Below are 24,537 nucleotides of genomic sequence, written 5' to 3'. Positions count from 1 at the left end.
ACATAGAACTAGTAAAGGTGGTTACAAATGGAGGGCCGCATCAATAAGAAAGAAAAGGCCACGAGGGGATAAAGAATTCAGACAATGAGAAAAGGTGTAGATATGTTGTTGATCATTAGTTTTGGCTGCACTTAATGGCAGACAGCAAACACGTTCTATTTTTTTCTGTTAAACAACTTTGTGGTGAAACATGGTCTATCGCTGACAGACCCACTGCAGCCATTAGGCTCCGGGCTTCTCTGTAATGAACTCCTCTTACTGGACCGAGGAAGGCAAACCTGTGGTCATGGTGGTGTTTGTCAGCCGGCAGCTAGCTAAACCCTTGTAAGAGGAAGGAAAGGGTCTGAGCCCTGAAGTGGTCATCCATAATATATAGGTTCCAGAGAACCCTTCTAGATCCATATGGTCCTGCTCGAACTTTTAAAAGCATTTTCACAACACACCTCTACATTAACAAGTGAGGTGAACCAGAAGTGAAAGGGTAAAAGAGGGTTGAAGTCAAAATAAATATCCACCTGATTATTTTTACCCCTGCACATAAACAAACTCTAAATTCAAAAAAACTGTAAACGTTAGGTTAATATCTACCTCTAAGTATTATAGAAACGAAAGAATATCATATGAGTTACCCCATGCTAGCCCTTGTGAGACAAGACACTTCAACAAGTCTAAATGTATAGCTGCTGAGCTGGGTACTCGCAGGACTCGAAAGGTCAATTTGAGCAGCTTGGTTTGGCAGAAGTCCACTTGTCCATCTTATCACAATCTGAGGAAGATACTTGGACTAATTCCGTATCAGCTTTTATGTCACAAAATTACAAATCGGAAATAAAGGCTCTTGATGCTGCGTCATCAAAACTCACGTGTGCTCTTTTCTGATTCGAATAATCAGTTCTAATCTTGTTTTTTATCAAAGTACCTTCCTGCATCAAATATTTTGCAAGGACAGGAAAATATATTTGCTGTGCTATATTTTTATATGACCATACATTTAGGTCTGAATCGAGATCATGATCTTTAATACAATTCATCGTGCAGCCCTAAATCACACACTGACACAACCTCACACTCCAGACGTCTACCAAAGCCCAGCCAGCCAACACGGCAAAACACACCATATGCAACATTCATGACATGGTAAAAAATGTTCCCCCTCTGCAACACACACACACACACACACACACACACACACACACACACACACACACACACACACACACACACACACACACACACACACACACACACACACACACACACACACACACACACACACACACACACACACACACACACACACACACACACACACACACACACACACACACACACACACACACACACACACACACACACACACACACACACCCTAAATAGCTGTCAGGATAATGGCAATGATGCAGACAAAGTAGGTTAAGGCACTGTCTGTTCAAGTCTGGCTCTGAGCACTCTGCCATACTTTCTTAGACCTGAAAAAGAGTGTGTGCGTGTACGTGCCCCTTTAACAGGGTTAACATGAAGGCCACAACCTCAGGCTATGTCTGTAGATATAGGCACTGGGACAGTGTGTTGTATTCCCTTTATAACTCTTTATAACTCTAATTTCTATTTCAGGATCAAATTTATCTTCACCTTTGCTCTGTGAAAGCCTCAGGTATGGTTGATCATGTAGCCTGGGACCTTTTGCCTCAGTACAATGAAACATTGATTTTGTATTCCAAATATATATGTAAACTACTCCAAAAAGATTTAGTGCATAAGAAATAAGGGAATTCAAGGAGATGAATTGAAGGGAAATACTGGAGATCATATTAAAGTTCATCACAAGTTCAAGAGAACCATTTGGAAAAATCCCTTTGGCGCTGAGATTGACATGGTTGTGTGTGTGTGTATCTGGTGTGTGTGTGTGTGTCTGGTGTGTGAGTGTGTGTGTGTGTTTCTGACTGATGGTGGCTGAGCAGGAAAGAGGCAGCTGCCCAGCGACTCAAGCCTACACCACACTGGCACCAGGGTGGTGAATCCATGCCAGGTCAGGAGAGTGTATGGGGGTGGTCGGGGGGACTTTGGGACCATCTGGGGAGCTGGCACCAGGGCCCGAGGGCTGTGTGAGCTCTGTGGTGAGCACGTGTGTACAAAACAGGTTGTCTTCCATTAAGTGCTGATTGTAAGCCTGACCGGTTAGGTGTCGAACTAATATTCAATACAGGGTTACAATCTGTTGAATTAGGACAACAACCTGAAGACCACGATGTGCTGATCCTGTCATGTAATGATGGTTAATGCTTCAGTGCTACACACAATAACTGGGTTGGAACTTACACCTTTAAGTGATTAAGTGCAAGTATTGTTGGCAAATCTACTTTTACAGATTTTCTTTTCAAATATTCAATTCAGTCTTTTTAATCACAACAGATTCCTGGTTGGAAGTCGCTCTCCCATGAGATTTTGAGCTTCAAGTGCAGCAAAACCCCATCTAAAAATTAAGCAGGTGAAGATAGATTGTGCGTGTTCTTTCACATACACGGAACAAATAAACATATTGACAATGTCATGTTTGAGGTCAGGAATTCAGTCCCGCACAGCAACAACAAAACTCCATTTTCCAGTGAGTAGAGAGGGAGGTTAACTTTTTTGTGAATTTAATGCAATGATGCAGAGATCCTTATGAAGATATCAGACACGGGTAGAGTGCAGATATCTATAAACGCATGACATTTGGTAAAGATCTGGATAATTATCTGGATTTCAAGTTCACTATTGGAAATTTTGAGATACATAAACTAACAGTGTTCTGATCGTTTGGTTTGTTCCTTTCAACTTAATCAGAGAGTGGATATTTTGCCTGTTTATTTTAAGCAGTTTATGACTGTGTGCATTGTTTATGCATCAGATTTCGATACATAACATATGCAATAGGATGGAAGTGGCGGAGGTGAGCTCTCAAGACTCCGCTTTACTTTCTCATGAGTCCAGGTTGACAGCTGAGACCGAGTGGTTTGAGTGTCTTGGAAAAATCACTGATCTGCTGCGATTTCAAATGACAACAGTCTATAGTTTACTGTCAAACATCCAGTGAACAGCAGATCTGTAGGATAGTATGACTGGTTAGCGAGTGAGGTCAAAAGAGGAGGCCAGGCTGGTTCAAGACAAGGAGGAAGCTGACACCTTAATAACAAAATATTCCAACACTGGTTTACAAGATCAACTCTGATGGCTCAACCTGTTAATTCCAGTCCAGAACAAGGACAATAAAGAAAGGCTGTAGGATAAACATTTTACCCAGAGCTGTAGGGCTACAGCCACACTATGTTATATCATACTGTTAAACATTGTTTTTTTCTCTTAAAGTATTTTCTGTAAGTAAGCAACACATGTCCGAGTAGATAACCTGCTGCCTGTTTATACCATTATGCACATGCCCATTGTACATGAAAGGTTCTGTGATGTGCTTTTTCAGGTGTGTTAGTATGACCAATAAGTATTACGTCATACATAAGTATTACTGATACAAAGTCAAAACACTTTATTAGATATCGTAAATGGATGAAGCCTTGGAATCCATCACCTGGTCAGAAGACTCCCAATTTCTCCTGCAAGTTGTACTTCCAGGTCGGAGTCCAACATGTGGTTGGGTTTAGACAACAAGAGCTCTTTGGTTAGAGTTTAGGAAAGATTCTGGATTTGGTTAAACCTAATGAAATAAATACATTCAGCCTTGTGCTTTCAGTCGGTTTTGATTCTCTCAACCCTAAACCAACATCAAAAGCTTACCACAGGTCGAACCGAAGAGAAACATAAACACGTTATATCACTCTTTCATTTATGCGAGCAACACTGCATCACAAGAGCATATGCCACTTATAATTCAGGCTGGGGGCAAAGGTCAACGCTGCCCCCTATTCATGTTTACCGAAAATAGATGCTACATTTGAATATGCAGGCAAGGGACAAGCTTTTGTGGATGCAAGCCCTTTGGGAAACAGTCCGTGTGGAGAGCAAAAGAGGCAGAACACGTTGACTGAAATGCAACTATTGTCTTATTAATTTATGTGCATTCAGATGTAGATAGCTGTTATAGATATTATCCAACATGTTGTCCAGACCTTAAAACACAAAACTATTGTGGAGAAAGAGTGGACACTTGTGATAATATAAACTAATCAGACTATAAACAGTGTACAGTGAACAGAAGTCTATCGATCCAAAATATTGAACATTGCCCCAAAAGGCTCATTCGTCATCAGATGATAGCCAATGGGTCCAAAGTTACAACTGAGTGTACAGTCAAGATCCACATCAGCTCTAAAAGTCACACACACTGACAAATAATGCTGTAGTTAAGTGAGCAAGCTGATGCAGAGTGAGAAAGAATTGGCAAATAATACAAAAATTCTCTACTTTTAGTGATTTAGTTTCCAGAGTTTTGAAATGGTAATGAGCGCCCTGATATTTGCATAATGTGCCTTTCTTCATCCCTCTTTTCCGGCTTACCCAAGCTATCTTCTCCTCCTATGTCTGCTCCCACCTTCATTCACTGCATTCATTCTACCTCCTCCTCCCACTGCCATTACTTAAGTGCTCGCAGATAATTGATGAGTCTAAAGAAAGATAAGCTTTTTAGTTGGGGGGGGGGCGGACAGGCGCTGGCCAACAGGTCTGCCACTTCCTGTGTGAAGCACTCTTCATCCTCCCCTCAACTTGCTTGCCTCTCATTCTGCTAAGCTGTACTATCAGCGCTGTGCAGACAGAAAATGGACATGTGCACACAGCATTAAGACAAAAAAATGTCAAATGAAAAAAAAAATGAGACAACTGTCACGTTCTGTGCTGATTACGACAATGCACACCAGGCTCTGATGAAACAAGCCATAACAAAGCCCTTATGTTAGCTACCAAACCGCTTCTGGTCTATATTATCTGTCACTGCTGCTCCACTCCTCTTCTATTTTTCAAATCCTCTCTCCTTCTCCTCCTTCGTCACTTCTCTCACCTTCCCCTCCCTCCTCCTCACTCCCTGCAGCGTCTGTGCTCTGACAGTTATGTGTGAGTGGAGCGTGGGCTGCTGCTAATTTGTGCAGAGTGGGAGAAAGCTGTTTTGGCTATGGGAGAGAGAGCCGAGTTTAGTCTTAGCGGCGAGATGGCACACAAACAGACAAAAAAACGTGCATCTCGGTCTTCAATAATCCTAGCTCCAACTCTTACCCTCATTCTAACCCCAACTCCATTCTTACCTGAACCCCTAAAAGTCTCAAGATTTCAAATTGGAAGTCGCTTTGGATAAAGCATTAGGTAAATGACATGTAACGTATGTAATGTAAGGTAAGGTCAAGTCCTGTAAAGTTGTGAGGACCGACCTTACAGTGCCGTGGCTCTGTAATGTCTATGACTCAGAGTGTCTCGGCTGTAGTTTTTATCACTCCCTCTTCCAATGTCACATGAGCATTCACAGAAACAAACAGATGCTCAAACCCACATTCACATGACTTCAGTTTCTCTTACAGTACCTCGTCCTGTACACAATTTAGTCATCCTGATTAATATGCAACCAAATCTGTCTCTATCGCAGAGTCTTCCTGATAATACTCCACCACTGCTCTGTGCTTTAGTCATTCACTCTGATCAACACTCATTCTATTCCTGATCGTAAACGTTAAATAACTAGAAAGGTCTCCCCCGAGCAGTTGAGTTGACATGCATGTCATCTTTGGTGGTTAAGGTGTTCTTTGAGAAATCACATGAATGGGACCTTTTTACCTCCAAATGCTAATCAGATAAAAAAAAAAGAAATTCCCTCAAGATGTTCCTGGAAAATCACATTCATAAGAATGGGATGGATGGATGAAAGTATGCATGTATCCCAAAAAACATAATGCCTTTGGCCACGGCTGTAGCGAGGAGGCATCTAAACAAGAAACACACATACTCACAGACTGGTGACTGAGTTTAATAGTGCTGACTGCCTGCCTGCCCCCCCCCCCCCCCGACTGCTGAAACTGTGTTGAGAATGACTTCATTGCGTAGGACACTTACAAACACAGGTTGCTACTAATCCTCGTGGCACCCTGTTAATTTATTATAACACATCCTATGAATGTGTTGTATTGTGCTGTATTTAATCCAATAAAACGCTTGGGTCCGCTTAAGTCATTTACTTATTTCGTTATTATTAGGACCATACTGAACTGAATTTTCCAAGTCAAATTTGATTTTAACAGTTCAGTCTTATGATTGGACCAGTGAGGAAGTCAGGGGCCTTCATGTGTACAAGTGTGTACAACATCAAACACTTGACAGACAAAACTCCAGTCTAGATGCTTGGGTTTTACTGTTTACTTAAAAAGTCAGTGTGGGATCACATGAAGAGACATGTATGAAGTTAAGTAATCAATAAAAAATATTCATGGCTATCATATCGATCGATATTGATATTGCGATATAAATCAAATCGGCCCAAACGCACTGAGGCACATTACTATGCAGGTCAACATGTGACTCTCTGCTCCTCTGCTCTTTTTATATCTCTGTCACGTAAAACTGATTTATGTTCCTGGATAAACAGGGCGTCGCTTCTTCTGCAACAATGAAGTTAAATCACTGGGTTGTCAGAATCTACAGGAGGAACATCTGTCTGCAGGTGTGGTTAGGTGTGTGTGTGTGTGTATGTGTTTGTGTGTTCGTCTCTGTCCCTCCTCACACATGAACTGATAATCACATTTATCTATTTACTAATCGATAATGTCGGATCATGTCTCCGGATCATTCCGGTTCACTTTGACCCTGATGTCCTGACTGTGTGTGTCACGTTACATCTGGTGTTGTGTAGCAGGTTTAAACATGTGTCTCATAAACTCTGAAGCGAATCAAACAAACACAAAGTAAACGTCTGTCCTGTACGTGTCGTCATATCTGATCAGTGATGGTCTTTATTGTTTAAGTGTAAAGTTGAAGGTCAGAGGGGGAGTGAGGAGGAAGCAGACTCTGACAGGAGACTGTGACACAGTACGACCGCACCTTTAATGTGCGTCTGTCCTGGTCCTGAAGCAGCCCTTGCTATAATTATTCAGCACTTTAGCGTTATATCACCCGGGTCTATTCATGTCATTGTTTCTAACAGTATCCACACTTTACTTAAAGTGCATACATCCTCAGCACTGTATTTTTGCATGCCAATTTATATCCACCCAACGGTCAATGACTTTAAAGAAGAACTAATCCTACCTACAGATTTCATTCAATTGAATTAAATTGACAAGTTGATTTATACCAGGCTACCAAGTCACAGGCTGAACAACGCATCTCAACTTCCTCCCACTTCCATAATTTTGATAAAACCACCCTGGGTACCAACACTACCATCTTGTGCATTTAGAGTCAGAGTTTGTACGGTAGCGAGAGGTTTATAGGGCTTTTATATTGGCCAGATTTGTATGCAGTTTATGAGCTAAGTGAATCCATGATTGTTTCCTTCACCTTTAATTGCATTTTAATTAGATCATGAGAACATGCCGTTGTCTTCCTACAGGAGACGTGTGTTACATATGATAAGGGTCTACAACCTGAATTGCATTTAACCTTCATTAAGTCCCATGCAAATGAGATAGCTGTCAGTGGTACATCTCTGGCTGCAGCATAGCTCCAGCACTTCATTTACAGGTTTACAGAATTACAGTTTATCATCATTAATTGAGGTTTCATCACTACGCGCACTCATCTGTTATCTGCTCCTCTCTCATCACAGAGTCAATTAAATAACCTGTAAATGTCAAAATCAGTGGATTCATTTCAGAGATGCTTTTACCAAAGGCAAGTGTCTAGCTCACGCTCAACCACAGAGCAGAGCAGGGTAATGAAAAGAGCCTCAGACGATGTGTGTTGCCCTGTTGATACTAGGCTGCCAACAAGTGTTTGAGGTAGAAGTGTTCAATTGTACATGCTTTATTCATTAAAGCTATAGTAAAAATATAAAAGGCAGTAAAATACTGATGCATCTTTCATTACGTTTCAAGGATAGCGGTGTCACTAAAATATAGATTTACTTAGTCTTAAAACTCTATATTACTAAACTTAAGTTATAATTTCTTTCTACATTCATGAAAACCTGATCTGAAAACTTAAATCCAGAAAGGGTCAACACAGTTTCCCTTAATTGCTTCAAGTCTTTCAAACAATGAGAGCGAGCCCAGATAGATTGAAGCCAAATACATGTCGTACATATGTATGTTTTACGAGTCGACATCTGCCTGTGTGTTTATGCTATTACGTGGGTCACTTCTGCAAAGCAAACGAAATGGCTCCAGCTCTTGGCAGCCGTACCTAAGACACACTGCTGCATCAGCACGTCCTCCCGCCACACGGGATAAACATACTGCCTGTGGGTTGATGACATGCTGATGGGGTGACATCACCACACGTTCCTGTCATGAAGAGTGTTAAGTTCCAACAAAATGTCTTCTTCACATGCACTTTTCCAGCTTATCACTGCATGGCAAAACTCTAAAAATGATTTGGCCACTGAATAATACATTGTCATGTGCTAAAAACGATCAGCAACGTCAGCTGGTGAAAACACTCACGTGCTCTGAAGTAAATGATAAGTCTCCTCCAAAGTAGCTGCTGACAGGATATATTATTGAGCCATACATTAGCCAGCTAAGGCAACCATGATCCTCCAATGAGCACTGATGCTCTGTAATCACCTGTGGTGGATTTGACATCAGTAACCCTGAAGACGTGACGGCAACAATCACTCAACTGCACGGCTCTGGGCAGGTTAAGTCACCCGAGTTAGTGGCAGTGCAAATATATAAACCAGAAGTCAAACAAGGTAAACTAGAGCAAAAGTAATATAAAAGGAAAATCTTTGTTTCTGCTTTCATTAAAAAATATATCATTTCGGAAATCTGTTTTACGATTTGAGTCAAGCTTCACTGAACATTGAATAAACAGGTGAATAGCTCCTTGTGCAGCTGCAGTGGTGAATCCAGTCTTTACTTCCAGCGTTAACACAGAACATCAAAAAGTCTGTTCCAAAAAGGCAGGTTTAAAAGTTCAGTAGAGCTGAATCAGTGGCAGTATCAAACATTAACATGATGTCAACGGGTACAACTGCTTCTTCAAATCCATTATTAATAATGAAACTTCATCAAGCATTTGAAAAGTCAATCTGCTAATCCACTGCTTTGTGGGATCATTCCGCACACAGAAGGGGGGACGCACATATACATAAAGAGGTCCTACCGAAATGGTTGAGTGCAAGTGGATTGAGAAGTTCCAGAGGCTGATCTTTGTTGCTGAAGACGCCTGTTAGAGAGGAAGAAAGAAACCGGCATGTAAAATAAGGTGTGGAAAACATCTGACTTTCAGACAATTTGATATGGTTCACAAGACAATTCAAAAAAAGTAATACAGGAAGTATGCTTGTCTGAAGCTCAACAACCAGCCTACCTCCCTTGAACTAGATAGAATCATGCTTCTACTTGTAATAAATTCACACGAATCCCACCTCAAGTCGGAACAACAACTCAGAGATTGGCAGTTTTTTTTAGAGAAGGTGATAAGGGCTGAAACCTGGTTCACGTGATTTCCACTGTCAAATGAATACGTCACTTCCAGTCTTTGCCTGATGCTGTTGTGTATGCGTCTGTGCAGAGAACCTCTAGCTGTGCTGTACATCTGTGTAAATTAAAGTGAGGGTAGAGACAATTCATGTCGGAAAACGGCTTTAGTCAGTTTCAGCTGGTGCTGTTGAAGACTGCAAGTTTGAAAATGTAAAAGAAAAACTCTGGGGAGCTGAAAAGAAGTGCGCTTGCCAGACTTCTTTAGGCCGCTCCTAATCTCTGCTTGAGGTTCTGGGCTACACAACTAGCACAACCTTTCCCAAAATCGACTCTTGAGGGCTGAGCTGCTTTGTGGGTAATCCAGGTGCCAGGGTTTCCCAAGGGAGAGGAATGTATGAAATAAAACAAAGTGTGTTTCTCTGTTTCAGCTGCATTGATTTTAATACTTTTAAACTGTATATTGTGAGACTTTCTGACTGCACTGCACAAAATGCAGACTCGGATTCTTGGATTCAAGCTCTTTTAATGCACAAGTATCTGCAATGCCTCTGCAAACTTGCTGTCACATTTCTGTCTCCACCTGCAAACAGCTGGACTGAACTTAGGCAATCACACAGCCTCCATCAGTTTATCACTGAGATTGGCAGCTGGTACGAATGGTGGGGTCACTAATCCTGCAATTACCACCGCATTCAGGAAGCAGACTCTTACAGTGACATGTTTCAAACTTTGCCTGCACTCAGTGGGTGTTAGCGCAGACACAACTTGATGCATTCAGAGTTCACTTGTGAATGTGTCCTAGACAAGTAATACTTTTTTAATCAAAAGGAAAAATAAAAACCAAACTTAAACTCAAACTCAAATCTCAAAGAGTTTGTGCATCTCTAATGCAAATATAAATCTCCTTCAGCAATATCCTCGAACCAGTGGAGACAGACAAGAAGAAGAAAGAATTCTTAGTGGGGAATCAAGGAAAATGTGAGAGGAGACCATGAGACCATGTGCTATGTCACACATGAACGAGCAGCAGCACATGACATACCCACAACTACTATGAATATTGTTTTTCTGGGTTGCTAGGTGCTATTTTCAGCCTAAGCAGACTGCTCCATGATTAATACATGACGGAGGGAGGGGCTGAATTAAATATTCATATTGTACACACAAAACACGGCAAATGCATTTCTTGGATTTCATGTTCCAGGCAAAGCCTCCTCTCTTTGTGTCTTTAACAAAAGTGTAGATGCTTTCAAACAAAGCGACACCAGAAAACCAGAGAGATACAAACAAAGAGGAAAGGAGATTTTGTATTGACAGAGCTTTTTGAGAAGGATGGATACAGTGTGTGTGTGTGTGTGTGTGTGTGTGTGTGTGTGTGTCTGTGTGTGTGTGTGTGTGTGTGTGTGTGTGTGTGTGTCAGTAGGGTGGCAGTGGCAGATGGTAGAAAGACAACACCAGAGCTTGATGGGCGAAGGACAGGCCAAGTAATCACACACTCACAGAAACACAAAAGAAGAGTTGAAAGTGTAAGTGAGTACACACCGATAGTCACAACCTCATTTTTTGTAGAGAGAGAGAGAGAGAGAGAGAGAGAGAGAAAGTGTGTGTGTGTGTGTGTGTGTGTGTGTGTGTGCACCACATGCAAAAACTGAAGGGAGAATAAAAATGATTGGAAACAAACATATATGTCATGGAGACCAGTCAGGTTTACACACTGTTTCCCTGTGACTACAGAGCAGAGAATGACCTCTTACACCTTGGGAGGAAGACGGGTCAAGTGCTCACGGCCTTAACACACAGTGATGCCAGGAAAATCTCCACGGAAACCACAACGAACACACATGCAGAGAGCATCACAGGCAGAGACACTCGTCAACACACAAAGAACAGGGCTCTTTAAAATCTATTTGTTTCTCTAATAACATTTACATAGCACTGAATATAACTGCTATTAAAAGCATCCACAATGTAAGCTGGTTGCATATTAAGGACTTCGCAGTTGACAAGGAGGTAGATGACTGCTGAATAATCCCTGTTCAACAAGTGTGATTGCCAGGCTTAGTAATAAATACATTAAAGCAAAACGTAAACAGGAGAGCACAGCTTTGGCGCTCACTTTCCTTAATTTACTAATTAAGATATACAGCTGCAAAAAACAAGTATATCAGCTTGATGATATGAACACATGTGGATTAACCAATGAAAATATTACAATCAATCCAACCTCCATTAAATGATTAATGATTTATGTTAGTTTTTCATCGGGCAAACATTTAGAGTAGTAACCTATTCCAGATTCAAATTTGAACTGAACTGTTTTTGTTGCTGATCCGTGTGTGCACCGAAACCTTAAAGATTCTTTCCTGACCTGAAGCTTCATGGTAATCCATCTAGACGTATTTCGTGTAATGCTGCTAACTAAGGGACCAACAAACAAACTAGGAATACCTCCACCAAGGCTAATGTCATTTTAAATCCACTTCGGTTCATCCTTGGTTGTGTCCCAGTTTGATAACACACTATGAGGCTGTCAACAGCACTAGCATAGCATAAAGAATGGAAAAAATGGTAAACAGCTCATCTAGTAACCGATGTTGCATATACAGCAATGAATTTGTACAAGAATATATATTTAGAATTCTGTTTCATTTGGTATATGTCCATTCAGCTGTTCTGATGACAGTATGGATCTCTGTTTCCAATGATCCGTCTGATATTTCCCACTTCACTCCTGAACATACCTTCCAACACCAGATGTAATGATAGGGTGCCTGTATGCACTGTCCAGTCTGCAGTAGACAACGTGTGTATCACTACACATTTGTCTGCAGAGCACTGTTGTCCACCTTGAACAAGGCACTTATCAATCCTGTCCAAACCATGTCACTGTTGTCTATGAGATTGACTGAATAGTTGTCCTCTCTACTGTTCAGCAATTATCTGAAGTAGAGGTTGAGAGGTTCACTGTCTCTTTCTGCTCATTCTGTGGTCCAAGCTTTAGCTTTGCTGTAGACTATTCCAGACCACACAAATGGAGACATGGGCACTTGAACTGGCGTGGAGGTTTAGTGGGATATCAATCCATGGCACAAGGTATTTTGGATGCTTTGTGTTAAAGACATGCTTGTAACATTTTGCAGACTAGACTAGTGTAGAGCACAGTTCCCCTGGAGGACACTGATATGTTGGACATGAGTCATTTGGACTCCTTGATGGATATTTTAATGCGCTGACCTACGTGACCTGTGCCATATGCATGCCTATCAGCAAAAGTTAAAAATATTCCACAGTGATATGTAGGAATATACCAAGGACTAGTAAAAAATATATAAATTATATGCTAAGAAATGGTATATTCATATCTCCAAGCCTCTGGAGGATAGTGATGTACTCTTTTTGCATGTGTCAAATCCCACTGTAATAACCTGGATATGTCGACAGACTTCCTCGTCGATAGACATACGTGATCACCACATGGAAAAGGAAGGTGGGGCGAGCCAAGTTACCGATGGCTGGCAAGAGGACAAGTTGGCTCAGACGGTAGCAGGAAGCAGTAGTGCCTGGTTCAGTGAATACACACCTGGTGTACAGTGAAGAGGAAAACCCTTTAACAATACTGCACACATACATGTGATCATTCATAGAAGCACACAGGTTAATTGAACATGTACACAAGCACACCTGTCCTCCTGCCCTTGAAGATGCCAAGTCACCTTGTTGTGGGCCACCTTCACCTCCACTTGACCAGCAGTCTCCACAACGGTGTGCCAACCATGCCAACCTGTCTCGTCCACTACAGCTCAGTCTGGTTATTCTGAGCCATCGATATCAGCCTCACAACTCTGCCAACTGTGCCATCCTGTCTGCCGAGGCTCCACCAAAACTGCCCTTCTGCTAGAACCAAACTCTGAGCCAGTGTAAGAGCGTGCCAGCCACACCAACCTGTCACTGCCGCCCTAAACCACAAGATAATCTAGTGGAGAGCAAACATATGAGGAGATTCATTCCAATATGTGCTTTTAACAGATCAACTGAAAATGTGTAAAGAGGGTGTTTCCCATTGAGATTAAATTTAGTCTGCACTTTTGAATTGATCCATTTACATGATGCTAATCAGTCATAAGCAGTATTTTTCTTTTTAAAGTCGTTGACTCAAAAACTAGCAAGAAGTCATCCCAACCTGGTTTGTAGTTGTAGATGAACAAATTCTTTCACTGTGTAACTTAAAAACCTCTCAACAACACTGGTAAGCGCCAGGCTGTAAAACACGTTGCCCTGTAAATAACATGAAAGTTTGACTTTCACAAGCAACTGACAAATCTCAGTAACTGGGCTTAAAGAGTTAGAGCGTACATTTTCAAAAAAAAAAAGAGGAAAGAGAAAAGAGAAAAGAATAAGAGAATTTCAATGAGTACAAGCTCAAGAACCCCTCCCTCTCTTTTCCCTGAGCTCCAAACCATTCTCTAAAGCCCCTCCCAGCACCGTAAGCAGCATAGAAACCATAGCAACAGAAGAGGCCAGAAAAACAACAACATGGAGACAGGCATTTCACGATAGTTTCAGAAACTCTGCAAATGCAAACAAATCCCACCAACCATCAGTAAGAGTTATAATCAAACTCAGGCTTAAGTTAGCCCGACTACAAAATAATGGCAGTTTGGGGAAATATGACAGAGAGTTATTTTTGTATATGTCCCTAAACTGCAGCTTTAATCCACATTGAACCTTGGTTGAACAGCAACTCAGAAAAACTTCTATCCCTTTGTTGACCATTTGTCAGAGTCTGTTTGCGGGACTTGGCCAGTACACTTTCTCACCACTGCCTTCAACCACTTGTTGGTGTTGCGGCCATGTTTACCAACTACTCACAACTTCCTCAGGGGCATTTTGAGCCTACAAGAGAAACCACAAACCTTTGACTTTTTTTTAAACTGCCGGACCTTTAAAGGTTTGTGTCTGTGTTTAGACGTGTGTGTCTGTCGGTGTACTGTTGTACATTTACATTACTTAGTAGCTTTGAAGGTAACAAAGAAGAAAGCCCTATAACCCATTAGTGATGAACAAAAAACAGAACATTTCACATCTGCAAACTATACTTTATTGTCATCTTAAAAGTCAATAAATTAATAATGTGAATTAAAAAAGGTTAACTGAGAATAAATAATGACCTTTAACTAACTGATGTTTATAGATACAAATATTCTCTTCTTTCTTGTCAAGCTGAATGTGACATTATAGTGTGGTACATATATATATATATATATACATACATATATTTATATATAGAAAGCAAGCCATGTGGTGTTAGGCCATTAGGCCAGCAATACAAGTAGGTCCACAGGGAGACAGAGGATCCCTGTGATACCCAAGAGTGTGTGCGTGTGAGTGTGTGTGTGACATTACACTGCTGAAAGGGCTTAAAATGTCCTAACAGGCAGGGAGACATCTGTATTGGAGTAGACGGGTCACTTGGTAGAGAGAAGGGCCTTTCTGTTTGTAAGAGCATTACACATGTGGACATCACATGCTAGATTACACTTTCTAGTTATGCAATAGGTCAAAATATTGTAATATATACGTATGTAAGACTACAATAAACACATTAACACCACTCAGGCGAGGTACAGTGTGTGTGCGCTCCAGGCTGTATATCAGCAGTAAAAGAGAAACTATTTTTAAAAGGACTGAGAACATCTGCGAGCTATCTGTCTCCATCAGTATTTACACCGAATACTCTGCATTGTGATTTCAGTGCAAGTGATTCATCGAAGATCAACAAAGAATAATAAACATGCAAATCCAGACATTTAACGCCAGCGAACCCCCCTCTTTGTTACAAAAGTTGCTATATTAATATAGTTAATTATTATTTATATAAATTAATATAATGTAGCTTGATCTCGGCTCATATTTTACAAAATTAAAAAGCAGTAAATGGCTTATTCTTGAGGGAGGACCTACCCTCAAATCCTTCATTGGATTGTGTGACTCTCTTTTCACTTCTTCTCTTATTCTATCTGATTATTTATTGAGTTTTACAAAAATAGTTTGCATGTGTAAAAGCGTTGGTGAGACAAATAGAGACTGAACATGGGAACCTAGCTACACCACCTGGCCGTAAAGCACCAGGGTTAATTACAGGCTTTGTGTCTAACAGTCTGTTTCCAAATAAACTGCCTTTGCCGTGTGTGTCGATGCCTGGAATAGGGTGTGATTCCCTGCCTGTCCAGTCATGTTGCATCATGGTAAGTGTCTGTTACAGCAACCAGCATTAAGGAGCACTGTTTGTGTGTGTGTGTGCTTGTGTGCATGTTGTCAAGTCCTGAGATAAGTTTGTGTCCCTCTATGGGCTGTGCGTGGACATGTACACAGATGAGGTGAGAAAGCAAAAGCATGTTTATGCTTCTTTGAGGTTGTGCTGTTATAAGATTGACTCCAGATGCATGTCTTTTATTTTTCGCGTTAATTCAGGATGATTGATATATGGCCACTAGGAGGCCGAACACCCCAGCGCCCCCCCCCCCCCCCCCACTCTGTTTAAAGAGAGTGTGTTTTAAATAAAACACACTCTCTTTAAACATTATTGACATATAAAGTTGTACCACAAGCTTAAAGAAGGTTTGAACTTTGTATGCAGTATAATGGTTCTATGGGCCCAAGTTCCTGCACAATGTAATTTAATTGCCATAAATCTTGTATAAGGGCTGGGTGATGAAATCACAATCAATTACTACTGTATGCAGGACAAATGATTCACCTGGGTGTGGTGGATGTATTGTCATTCTGATGGGAAACCTTCAGTGGTAGAACCAGTGCAATGTACTGAGACTGACTAGAATTTAGACCTATCCTTTCCAATTATAATAAATGTCATTCAGCTAACTTATCTAATTAAGCAAACAAACAAAAGCTGACTGAACCAAAGCATTTCAAACCCAGTACATGACACTGCAAAAACAGTGGTGACATGAACAAAGAAAGCAAGACTCAGAGTGAGTTGTCCCAGTGTCCCACAGCCTCAGGTGCTGTTGACGGGCGTGTAAGGTTACGGATTGGGGTCGGGGTTAGTTCACCACGGTTCACATCTTCCAAGAATAGTGTGTGACCAGTGACATGGAAAAGACCCAAATAAATGAAAGCAGCAGTAAGCGGCCCTGAGGCTGATGCTCTGCAGTCAGGGTGGGAAAGAAATCTACTTTTTTACTGCTTTATAGCTGCATTTCAATTAAAATCAATCAATCTTGCCCACTGTCACTTGCAACATGTGTTTTTTCCCCCTCTCAAATTCATCGATGATCTAAATTAAAGCTGGAAAGGAAAGGAAGGAGGGAAAATGGAAGCTGCTAACATCACTGGAGTTCAGCAGCTGACGGCCTCCTTTTCCTTGTCTATGTTTTCCAACATCTGTCTCTCCATCCGCCAGAATGTGTCCAATCAGCGGTTGTCCCAGACTAATAAAACGCATCCAGAGGGAAGAAGAAAAAGCTTCAAAGGCATTCCTCCAGTCGATTTGGGAGCCTCCACAAATCCCCTGGCTCCCTCCTATCTCCATTTCCAGTACAAATCACAACTGTTTGTGTGAAACCCCCTCACACCTCATCATCACACTCCTCTCCCCTAAATCAACTCTCTCTTCAGTCATCTCAGCCAAATTTCCCTTTCCACTAAAGCTGCACTGTACATCTCTAAGGAGGACCTTAAAAAACGGATTTTTGAAACGCACTGTTCCACTTTAAGATTTGTAAGGCAAGGGTTGAGTGTATTTTTAAATACATATCTAGACAAGATTAGCCAAAAAGATGAAAGCTAACAAAATTTCCCCAAATCCACGATTGAACAAATATTTCAGCGAAAACAACAGTATTAGACCAACACATGCATTTTAAACCTGACATCAGCTCAGAGCAGGACTCTGCAAACAGAGGGTACACAGCGTCCTAATCAAGCCCCATCAGAATAACACAGTCGTTCACAGTTAATGAAACTAAGGTAAATTAACCCATTTAAGATATTGTAGCCTCAGGAAATAATTAACACTAAATAAAAGGAAATGCTCTCACCGTGACATCATGTTAAAACTAAAAGCATAACAGCAAGTCTTCAAAACGTCAAGATACATTTAATATTATCAGGACCTGATATAATAAATTAATATTTCATAAGGAACACACAGGCATGTGCGGCAGTCAGGAAGTGCTTGTACATTCCTAGAAGGATGATTAACAGGTGCAGCGCTGAGACCAGTGGGTCAGCAGAAATAATCCAAACACATCAGCCGTTCACAGTGCACGAGAAATAAATCCCACAGAAGTAGGCGTAGGTGTCTGTCGGCAATTACGAATTATCTAGAAAAATTTGTTTAGAAAGTCGGAGTGCAAGAGGAAGGAAGGAAGCAGAAAAGAAGCAGAAATAAGGTAGCCTGATGGGGAGAAGGAGGACGAAATTATAACTGCCAGAGGAAGACGAAAAACAAAGGAGGTAACATAGAGGATGTGAAATAATAGGGCTGGCCAGAGAGAGGAACAGAGACTCACTGAAAGGTAGCACAGGCCATAAAACTAAGAGCTTTTAAAAGATGAATATGAAGCAGAACATTTTTTTTATACAATAAGCCAGTACATTCCCAGTAATTAGAAAGGAATTTCTTACATGTGGCTCCCTCTGACGTCAATCCAGTACCTTCCCAAAGTTTGCTTTCCCTTACCCCAGCGCTGTGAATGTTTAGTGTTAGGCTGCTTTTGGCAGAGCTCCTGGACTTGGGTGCGAGGAGGGGTTTAGAGGAAAGGGTGGGGTTTCTATGCTTGTTTAAAGAGCAAGCAAGGATGAGCATGGCAACCTCAGTACAAGTATTTCCACTCTCTGCGTTTGGCTCATCGGTGGAGCTGAGAGGGCCGATGCTTTGATGACACTTAATATTTAAAATTCTGGGTTGGACTGCTGTGGTCTAACATGTCAGCTGTCACATTAAACACTCTATTAATTGCATGAATATTTGATAATCGTCAGAATTTTAATTTCTAGCGCAGTGCCTGTTAGAAACGGGCCTTGGGTCTCTTGTCCTGTGTTAATACTCCAGGCATACTTCATAATTATTGCTTATCCTAAATGAGTCGTCTAAAACTGTTTTATAATAAACTGTCTGATGTGTGCTGGACCTTATGTGCAGAGCTTTTATAAAATATATTGTGCAGAGTGACGTTAAATAACTTTATGTTTTTCTAACCTGGTTTGTTTGCAATGAAGATTTCATAGTTTAGTGTTTTTCATAAAATTAAACTGAATTTTATTTATTCCTGTTCACGTGTGGGGTTTATTTATAAGTTTGAATGTTATTTTTTCATGAATTGAATGTCAGCTATTTCTGTTAAGCAACTGACACCATCTTCAGACCCAAGTTCACAACATTTCAAAATAAAGCTCTAATTCTGCTCGACAAAAAAACTATACATCAACAAAACAAACATTGTGATTTACTTTAAAAGACAAATAGCAACAAAAAAAAAATCTAAAAATAACTATTCTCCAACTTGTTCCCTTTAGAGGTATTCATGTTTTAAACTTGTATTTTCTCAACACTGAAAAATGATGTTAGCTGTGCATCACACATTTAACTGATGACAGCCAGTCCTGCATCAAGAAGTTAAAACAGCCTCTAAGTGACAATATATGCAACAGCCATCTGCTTATACTGGGATCTGTGTGGCTGCTGAAATTGAGACAATAGCGGAAAAGCATCAATTAGGAAACAGAGAGATGTGTGTTTGTGTGTGTTTGTGTGATTTAGACCTGTGTTCACCAGCACGTCACAAAAACCAGACCAGAGGATTATCTGTAATAATACTGACTCGCTCAGGTTTTAGCAAGAGTATACTGTGGGATTACCGAACTATATGACGCTGAGTGGATTGTGCTGTCATTATGATTATTATCCATGATTCTGAGCTCTGTGATTCCTGCTGCATTTCTTTTATTTAGTGTCCTGTTTGCACAAGCATGAAGTATCACTCCACAACAGAGGATCATTTGCAGATGTTCCACTTGGGTAAAGAACTGTCATAATGTAGAATCTGGAACGAGTCCCATAGACCACAACTGGCTGAAACATGTGTAGTTGAATTGAGACGTAATTGCAGTGTTTCATCTAATATGCAAACTTAATAGTGTCAATTTGACTTAATGACATTTAACAAATCTATTAAAGTTGTTACTGAATGTATTTTTACCATTATGAAAGACTGAGAGAATTCCCCCGGATAAATCCTTAACTGATAACCAGAATGTTCCTGAATCCATCCTCTCCACCAAATGTCTGTGGAAACATGCCAAATGTGGGGATACTTGCTTTGGGCTTAGTTTATTTGTTTTTCTCCCTCTCTACGTGCCCACTGCAGGTTTTCCTGAGCTCCTTCGTTGAGCCCTGTGTGTGGATTCATAGTTCCCATGCCATCTGATGTCAACAAGCTCCTTCAGCAGCACTAATCCTCTCCTGAAACTCCCCTAGATCAGTCAGCAGAGGCACCAGACTAAGGCACAGCCGAGTTTCACGTCAGTGCAGTTTAAAGCTCAAGAAATCACTTCATAGAAGAACTTTCATTATCGTAGTCATCAAGTTACAAACTGTTCTCTCTGTGACTTTTGCAGACCAAAAGAAAACTCAAGGATTTGATAAACTGTACACATTGTACATATAGGATATCTATCTATCAGTATATGTAACATGTGAAAATTATATATATGTAATCTTGTACTACAACAATTCATAGTGATAAAGGATTGTATTACACAACAGAACTTGGTGATTTGTGTCATTGCCTACTTTGCACCGCTATCGCTCTCTGTCCTAGTCACAAAGTTATTTGGCAAACACACATGCATGCACGCGTTGATCAATTTAAACTGCTCAGTAACATACCACATTTTGTGTTAGGTAAGTTATGAAATGGAAAATGAAAAACATGTTGCTGCCTGACAGATTACTAATGGAGCTATTAGTCAATGAAATTAAGTAAACACGTAAATTGAATGTAAAATTATGAATGGACTTCATAGCTGATGGATTCCGTTGTGTATTGTATGACATCCACATCACACTTGATCCTTACCTGTCCAATATGGAGGTTGTTTTCTCTACTTAGACAAATTAACTATAATAAAGCTTCAAGGTCAATCTCCTCACTCGCTTCACGGGTCCATTAACCAGCTCATCGTTCTTCAACTGCTGATATTTGGGGAGCTGGTGCTTTGGGAGGGCTGGGCTGAAATGACAGACTGTCAACAGAGGCCTCTGAAGGCAGAGCCCAACCATTACTTTCATGTGAGAAGATGGGTTAATTATAAGATTTGGTTTCTAATATGGAGCCTTTCGGAGGAAGTGCAGAGCTTATAACCGGTAATTAGACATAAATCGTTTGGCTGAAGGAAATGTAGGGATGTGGAGGAGGGGGTGGGGTTGACTAAGCTCAGGCTCTGTCTGTGGTAAAGGGGAAAGCATGCTATCCTTTGGAAACAAAATTTACTATGAATGGTATTTCAGTGTTGGGTTTCAAATACAGATTTTATTATATATAGTACATGATTATTTCTGAATACACAACAGAGGACAATGTGCGGACGCATCCATTGCATTCAATTATAACTCCTTGTTGATATAACAAGCTTGAAGCAAGAAAAGCTATGATTTAAATAAAGCTAGGGACAGAACCACTATTATCATACGTAGACCGATACCTTCTTGACATGTAAGCATGCATTTGCTTTAGCTCACCAGCTACGTAGGTTTATAGATATGTTAGTAACATGACTGTAGAAAGGGCAAGGTCAGGAAATATCAAACCAAATATTGGATGATAGTCTTGAGACTCTGACATCAAATGCTTCAATGAGGTTGACATTTGTGGTGTTGAGTGAAGTGTCTCGACAGCTACTGGATGAATTCCTAGAAAATTCAGAACATGCATTCATGTCCCCTTGATGGCTCGTAAAACCTGTGGTGGTCTCGAAACTTTCATCTAGTCCCATCAGCAGATTAACTTTAGTTCTCTTATCATTCAGTTTACGATCAAATATTGCTGTATGTATGTTAACCTGCTGGAGTTAGAATTAAGCACCAAAGCACCAGTGTGACTTAGCATGGTAGTAGACTCTTACAGCTCTATGGTAAATGTTGAGCAAAGGGGTAGAGTGGGCGATCCAACTGGGGCTGCAACTAACGACTATTCTGATAGTCGATTAGTCATCGATTATTGAAACGATTAATCAAATAATCGGCTTTTGGCTCTTATTTAGCCAACAGCTTTTAAATTTAGCTGGACTTTGTTCGAGGCATGTGATGACTGAAAATAAAGACAATAAAGGTCGATACTTCATTAAAAAAAAATATCTTTTAATAAACTTTGCTGCATATAAGGGTACCGTTGACACAAAGGCAAAGAAAAATCTAGTTTTTGTCCATTTAACAGGCCAAGTGCTGATACTAAAATTAAATTACAAATCAAGGAACCATTTTTCCTGTTAACAAAAAGGACAGAGAAAGTATCAGCAATAAAAAAACATCAACAAACAAAACTACAGTCTTCTTCGGACTGCATAATTGTGATTAAAAAAGACGTTTGTCAGGCAATAGGATAACATTATGCTTTTAAAATTGTTAAAAAAAAGTTTAAACCATATTTTTGTAATGGATTTTAGAATCCTGCACACAGGTATATGCGTTTATATATAACATCTTACCGAGGCGAGTTGGTGCATTGCTACCTTGAGACCGCAAAACGCAACAAAAACCTGGTCTTAATTCAATGGCACATATTTATCTGTTTAGGATGTATTATCTAGATAGCAATACGTGCCTACATAAGCAGATACACAATGCATGAACACTTGGATGGCCACAGACACAGATAGGCTGCTCACTTTCTTTAATTTTGGCCATGAGAAGATCTGTTTCCTTTCACAACATGGCAAGTCTGCCCTTAGAATAACAATCAACTAAAGTGCAATTGCACCTGGCTTTTGAAAAGAAAAAGATATGACATGTTACACCCAAAACAAACCCATAACTAATTAAGAGACAAACAACATTTGTTCCACCATTAAACTGGCAAAGGTGCATTTTGATACGCCTTAAATATTTTGATCTTATTATTTACCTATCCATTACCAATGCTTTAATTATCAGCTACATGGTTGATGTGCAGTGATTATTACTGCTGCATGCTGAGCAAGTCATGCAATGAGACAATTTGAATTGATTATAGTACCACACAAACAGTAGTGCCAGGTCTAAAAGGTGTGCTCTTACCAACTGCAGCCTACTTCTGTCCGGGTGGTTTAATTTGACCAATTAAAACCTACTTCTAGGAAACACTTCTGGAGGAAAGAAATGTAGTATAATTCTTCCAGAAAAGCCATCTAATTGGTTTTACCCAGTGTTTTATAGAATCTTCACATACAGGCTTTATGAAACAGTGGTGTAGTCTAAAGCTTCACTGAGCAGCTGAGCTTGCTTCAGGTTTTAAGTGGCTGTGATGACAGTAAGATGACACATAGGCAATGAAATGTCAGGATGTGAGTCATACTAATGAAGCAGCGACTGAATAAAGGTAGAATAAACCCCTCTGGAACATTCACAGGCTAACTAATGATTAACAGTATGACTAAACACGCTACAACTAGAGACTTTCTCTGCTAGATTCTAAAGAACCATTTCATGAAGTGTCAGTCATGACAGTTACACTATTCACATAAAAAGGGAAAAATTCCAAAGGACCTGTGACTGTGCTTGCCCTGGACAACAATACAAGGAGTATATCCTCATACACTAACAGACACACATACACAGTCATTCACTGGCTATGATTGGCTCAGACCCTACACCAATTTTCTTCCACTAATTACAATTAAAATAGTCACGCTTGTTTTCATGCTGCATAAGCACACTGGAGCTGGACTGAGAATGGCTCGCTTGTTTATTGTGGTCGTGATGACAAAAGGGCCTTCAATAACGGGGGCCAGCCTGACCTGTGCTAGTGAAGATAGAAACTTGTCTCTTTCTCTGGCCAAAATATTGGCAGACGGGTTCCACAGGCCACCTAGGAGCTAAAACTTTGGAGGTCAAACAAAATACAACACCAATAGCATCATTGCGTTAACTTACTTCCTAGGACCCATACATACTGCAGACCAGCTAGGTTTATCTAATGTCAAACCAAAGCTACACGCAAATTATTTTTGACAAATCAATCTCTTGCACTGAAGTCCACAAACTTTCATTCCATTTTGCGGTGGGGCTGATCTTGAGAAAAAGCAATGGTTTGGGTCAGTCTATTAGTCACCCAATACAATATCCATTCTAATAGATAGATAGATAGATAGATAGATAGATAGATAGATAGATGGATACTTTATTAATCCCATGGGAAATTCAGATTATAATATGTCACCAAACTGCTGATGTGAAAAGATGGAAATTCAGGCTACCGCCAAAGTCATAGGTACATGTCATCTTGGAACCATAAATGTCTTTACAAAGTTGCACCAATCCTGCAATTTATGTGACTCCACCCTGCTGACTAATTCCTAAGGATGTATGCGCACCAACAAAAACAACAACAACCCTTTGTATGAATGTCACATGAAGAGACATTACATGGGCTACAAGGTTCAGGGTGATTACATCATTCAAGTTCTGTAATCTAGGGCTGCTTTTAGATCACGTCCACATTTTTATAGGGTTTTATCTTCATTGGATAATGCAACAGCCCGCCTTGATCCTCTGTCAGTGTAATACCCGACTCATCACATTACTGGACAGACTGGAGATGACACTGTGCAAGTGGAGCTTAAAGCGTTAGTCTAAGTATGAAGTGGAAGTCCCTTATTGCCATCCCTGGTGGTAATAGTCAAAAACTCCCTGAAGTACTTTTCGTTTTAATTAGCACAAAATGAAAACAACCTAAAAAAAAACAGCTTTAATGCAATTACA

The 24,537-nt window shown here is 40.4% G+C and overlaps 1 protein-coding gene across 2 annotated transcripts in view; it reads right to left on the bottom strand.

Annotated features, from left to right (window-relative positions):
* Positions 1–24,537, bottom strand: part of hdac4 (histone deacetylase 4) — a 106,391-nt gene that overhangs the window by 59,731 nt on the left and 22,123 nt on the right. For both annotated transcript variants that reach the window (XM_062402372.1, XM_062402374.1), the window contains exon 3: positions 9,238–9,300. In XM_062402372.1, coding sequence (XP_062258356.1) covers positions 9,238–9,300 — 63 coding nt within the window. The remainder of the gene's footprint in view (positions 1–9,237; positions 9,301–24,537) is intronic.

This window comes from Platichthys flesus, chromosome 13 (assembly GCF_949316205.1).
Source record: "Platichthys flesus chromosome 13, fPlaFle2.1, whole genome shotgun sequence".
Taxonomy (NCBI): Eukaryota; Metazoa; Chordata; class Actinopteri; order Pleuronectiformes; family Pleuronectidae; genus Platichthys; species Platichthys flesus.
The sequence above is the reverse complement of the archived record's forward strand: the minus strand, read 5'-3'. Positions and strand labels throughout refer to the sequence as shown.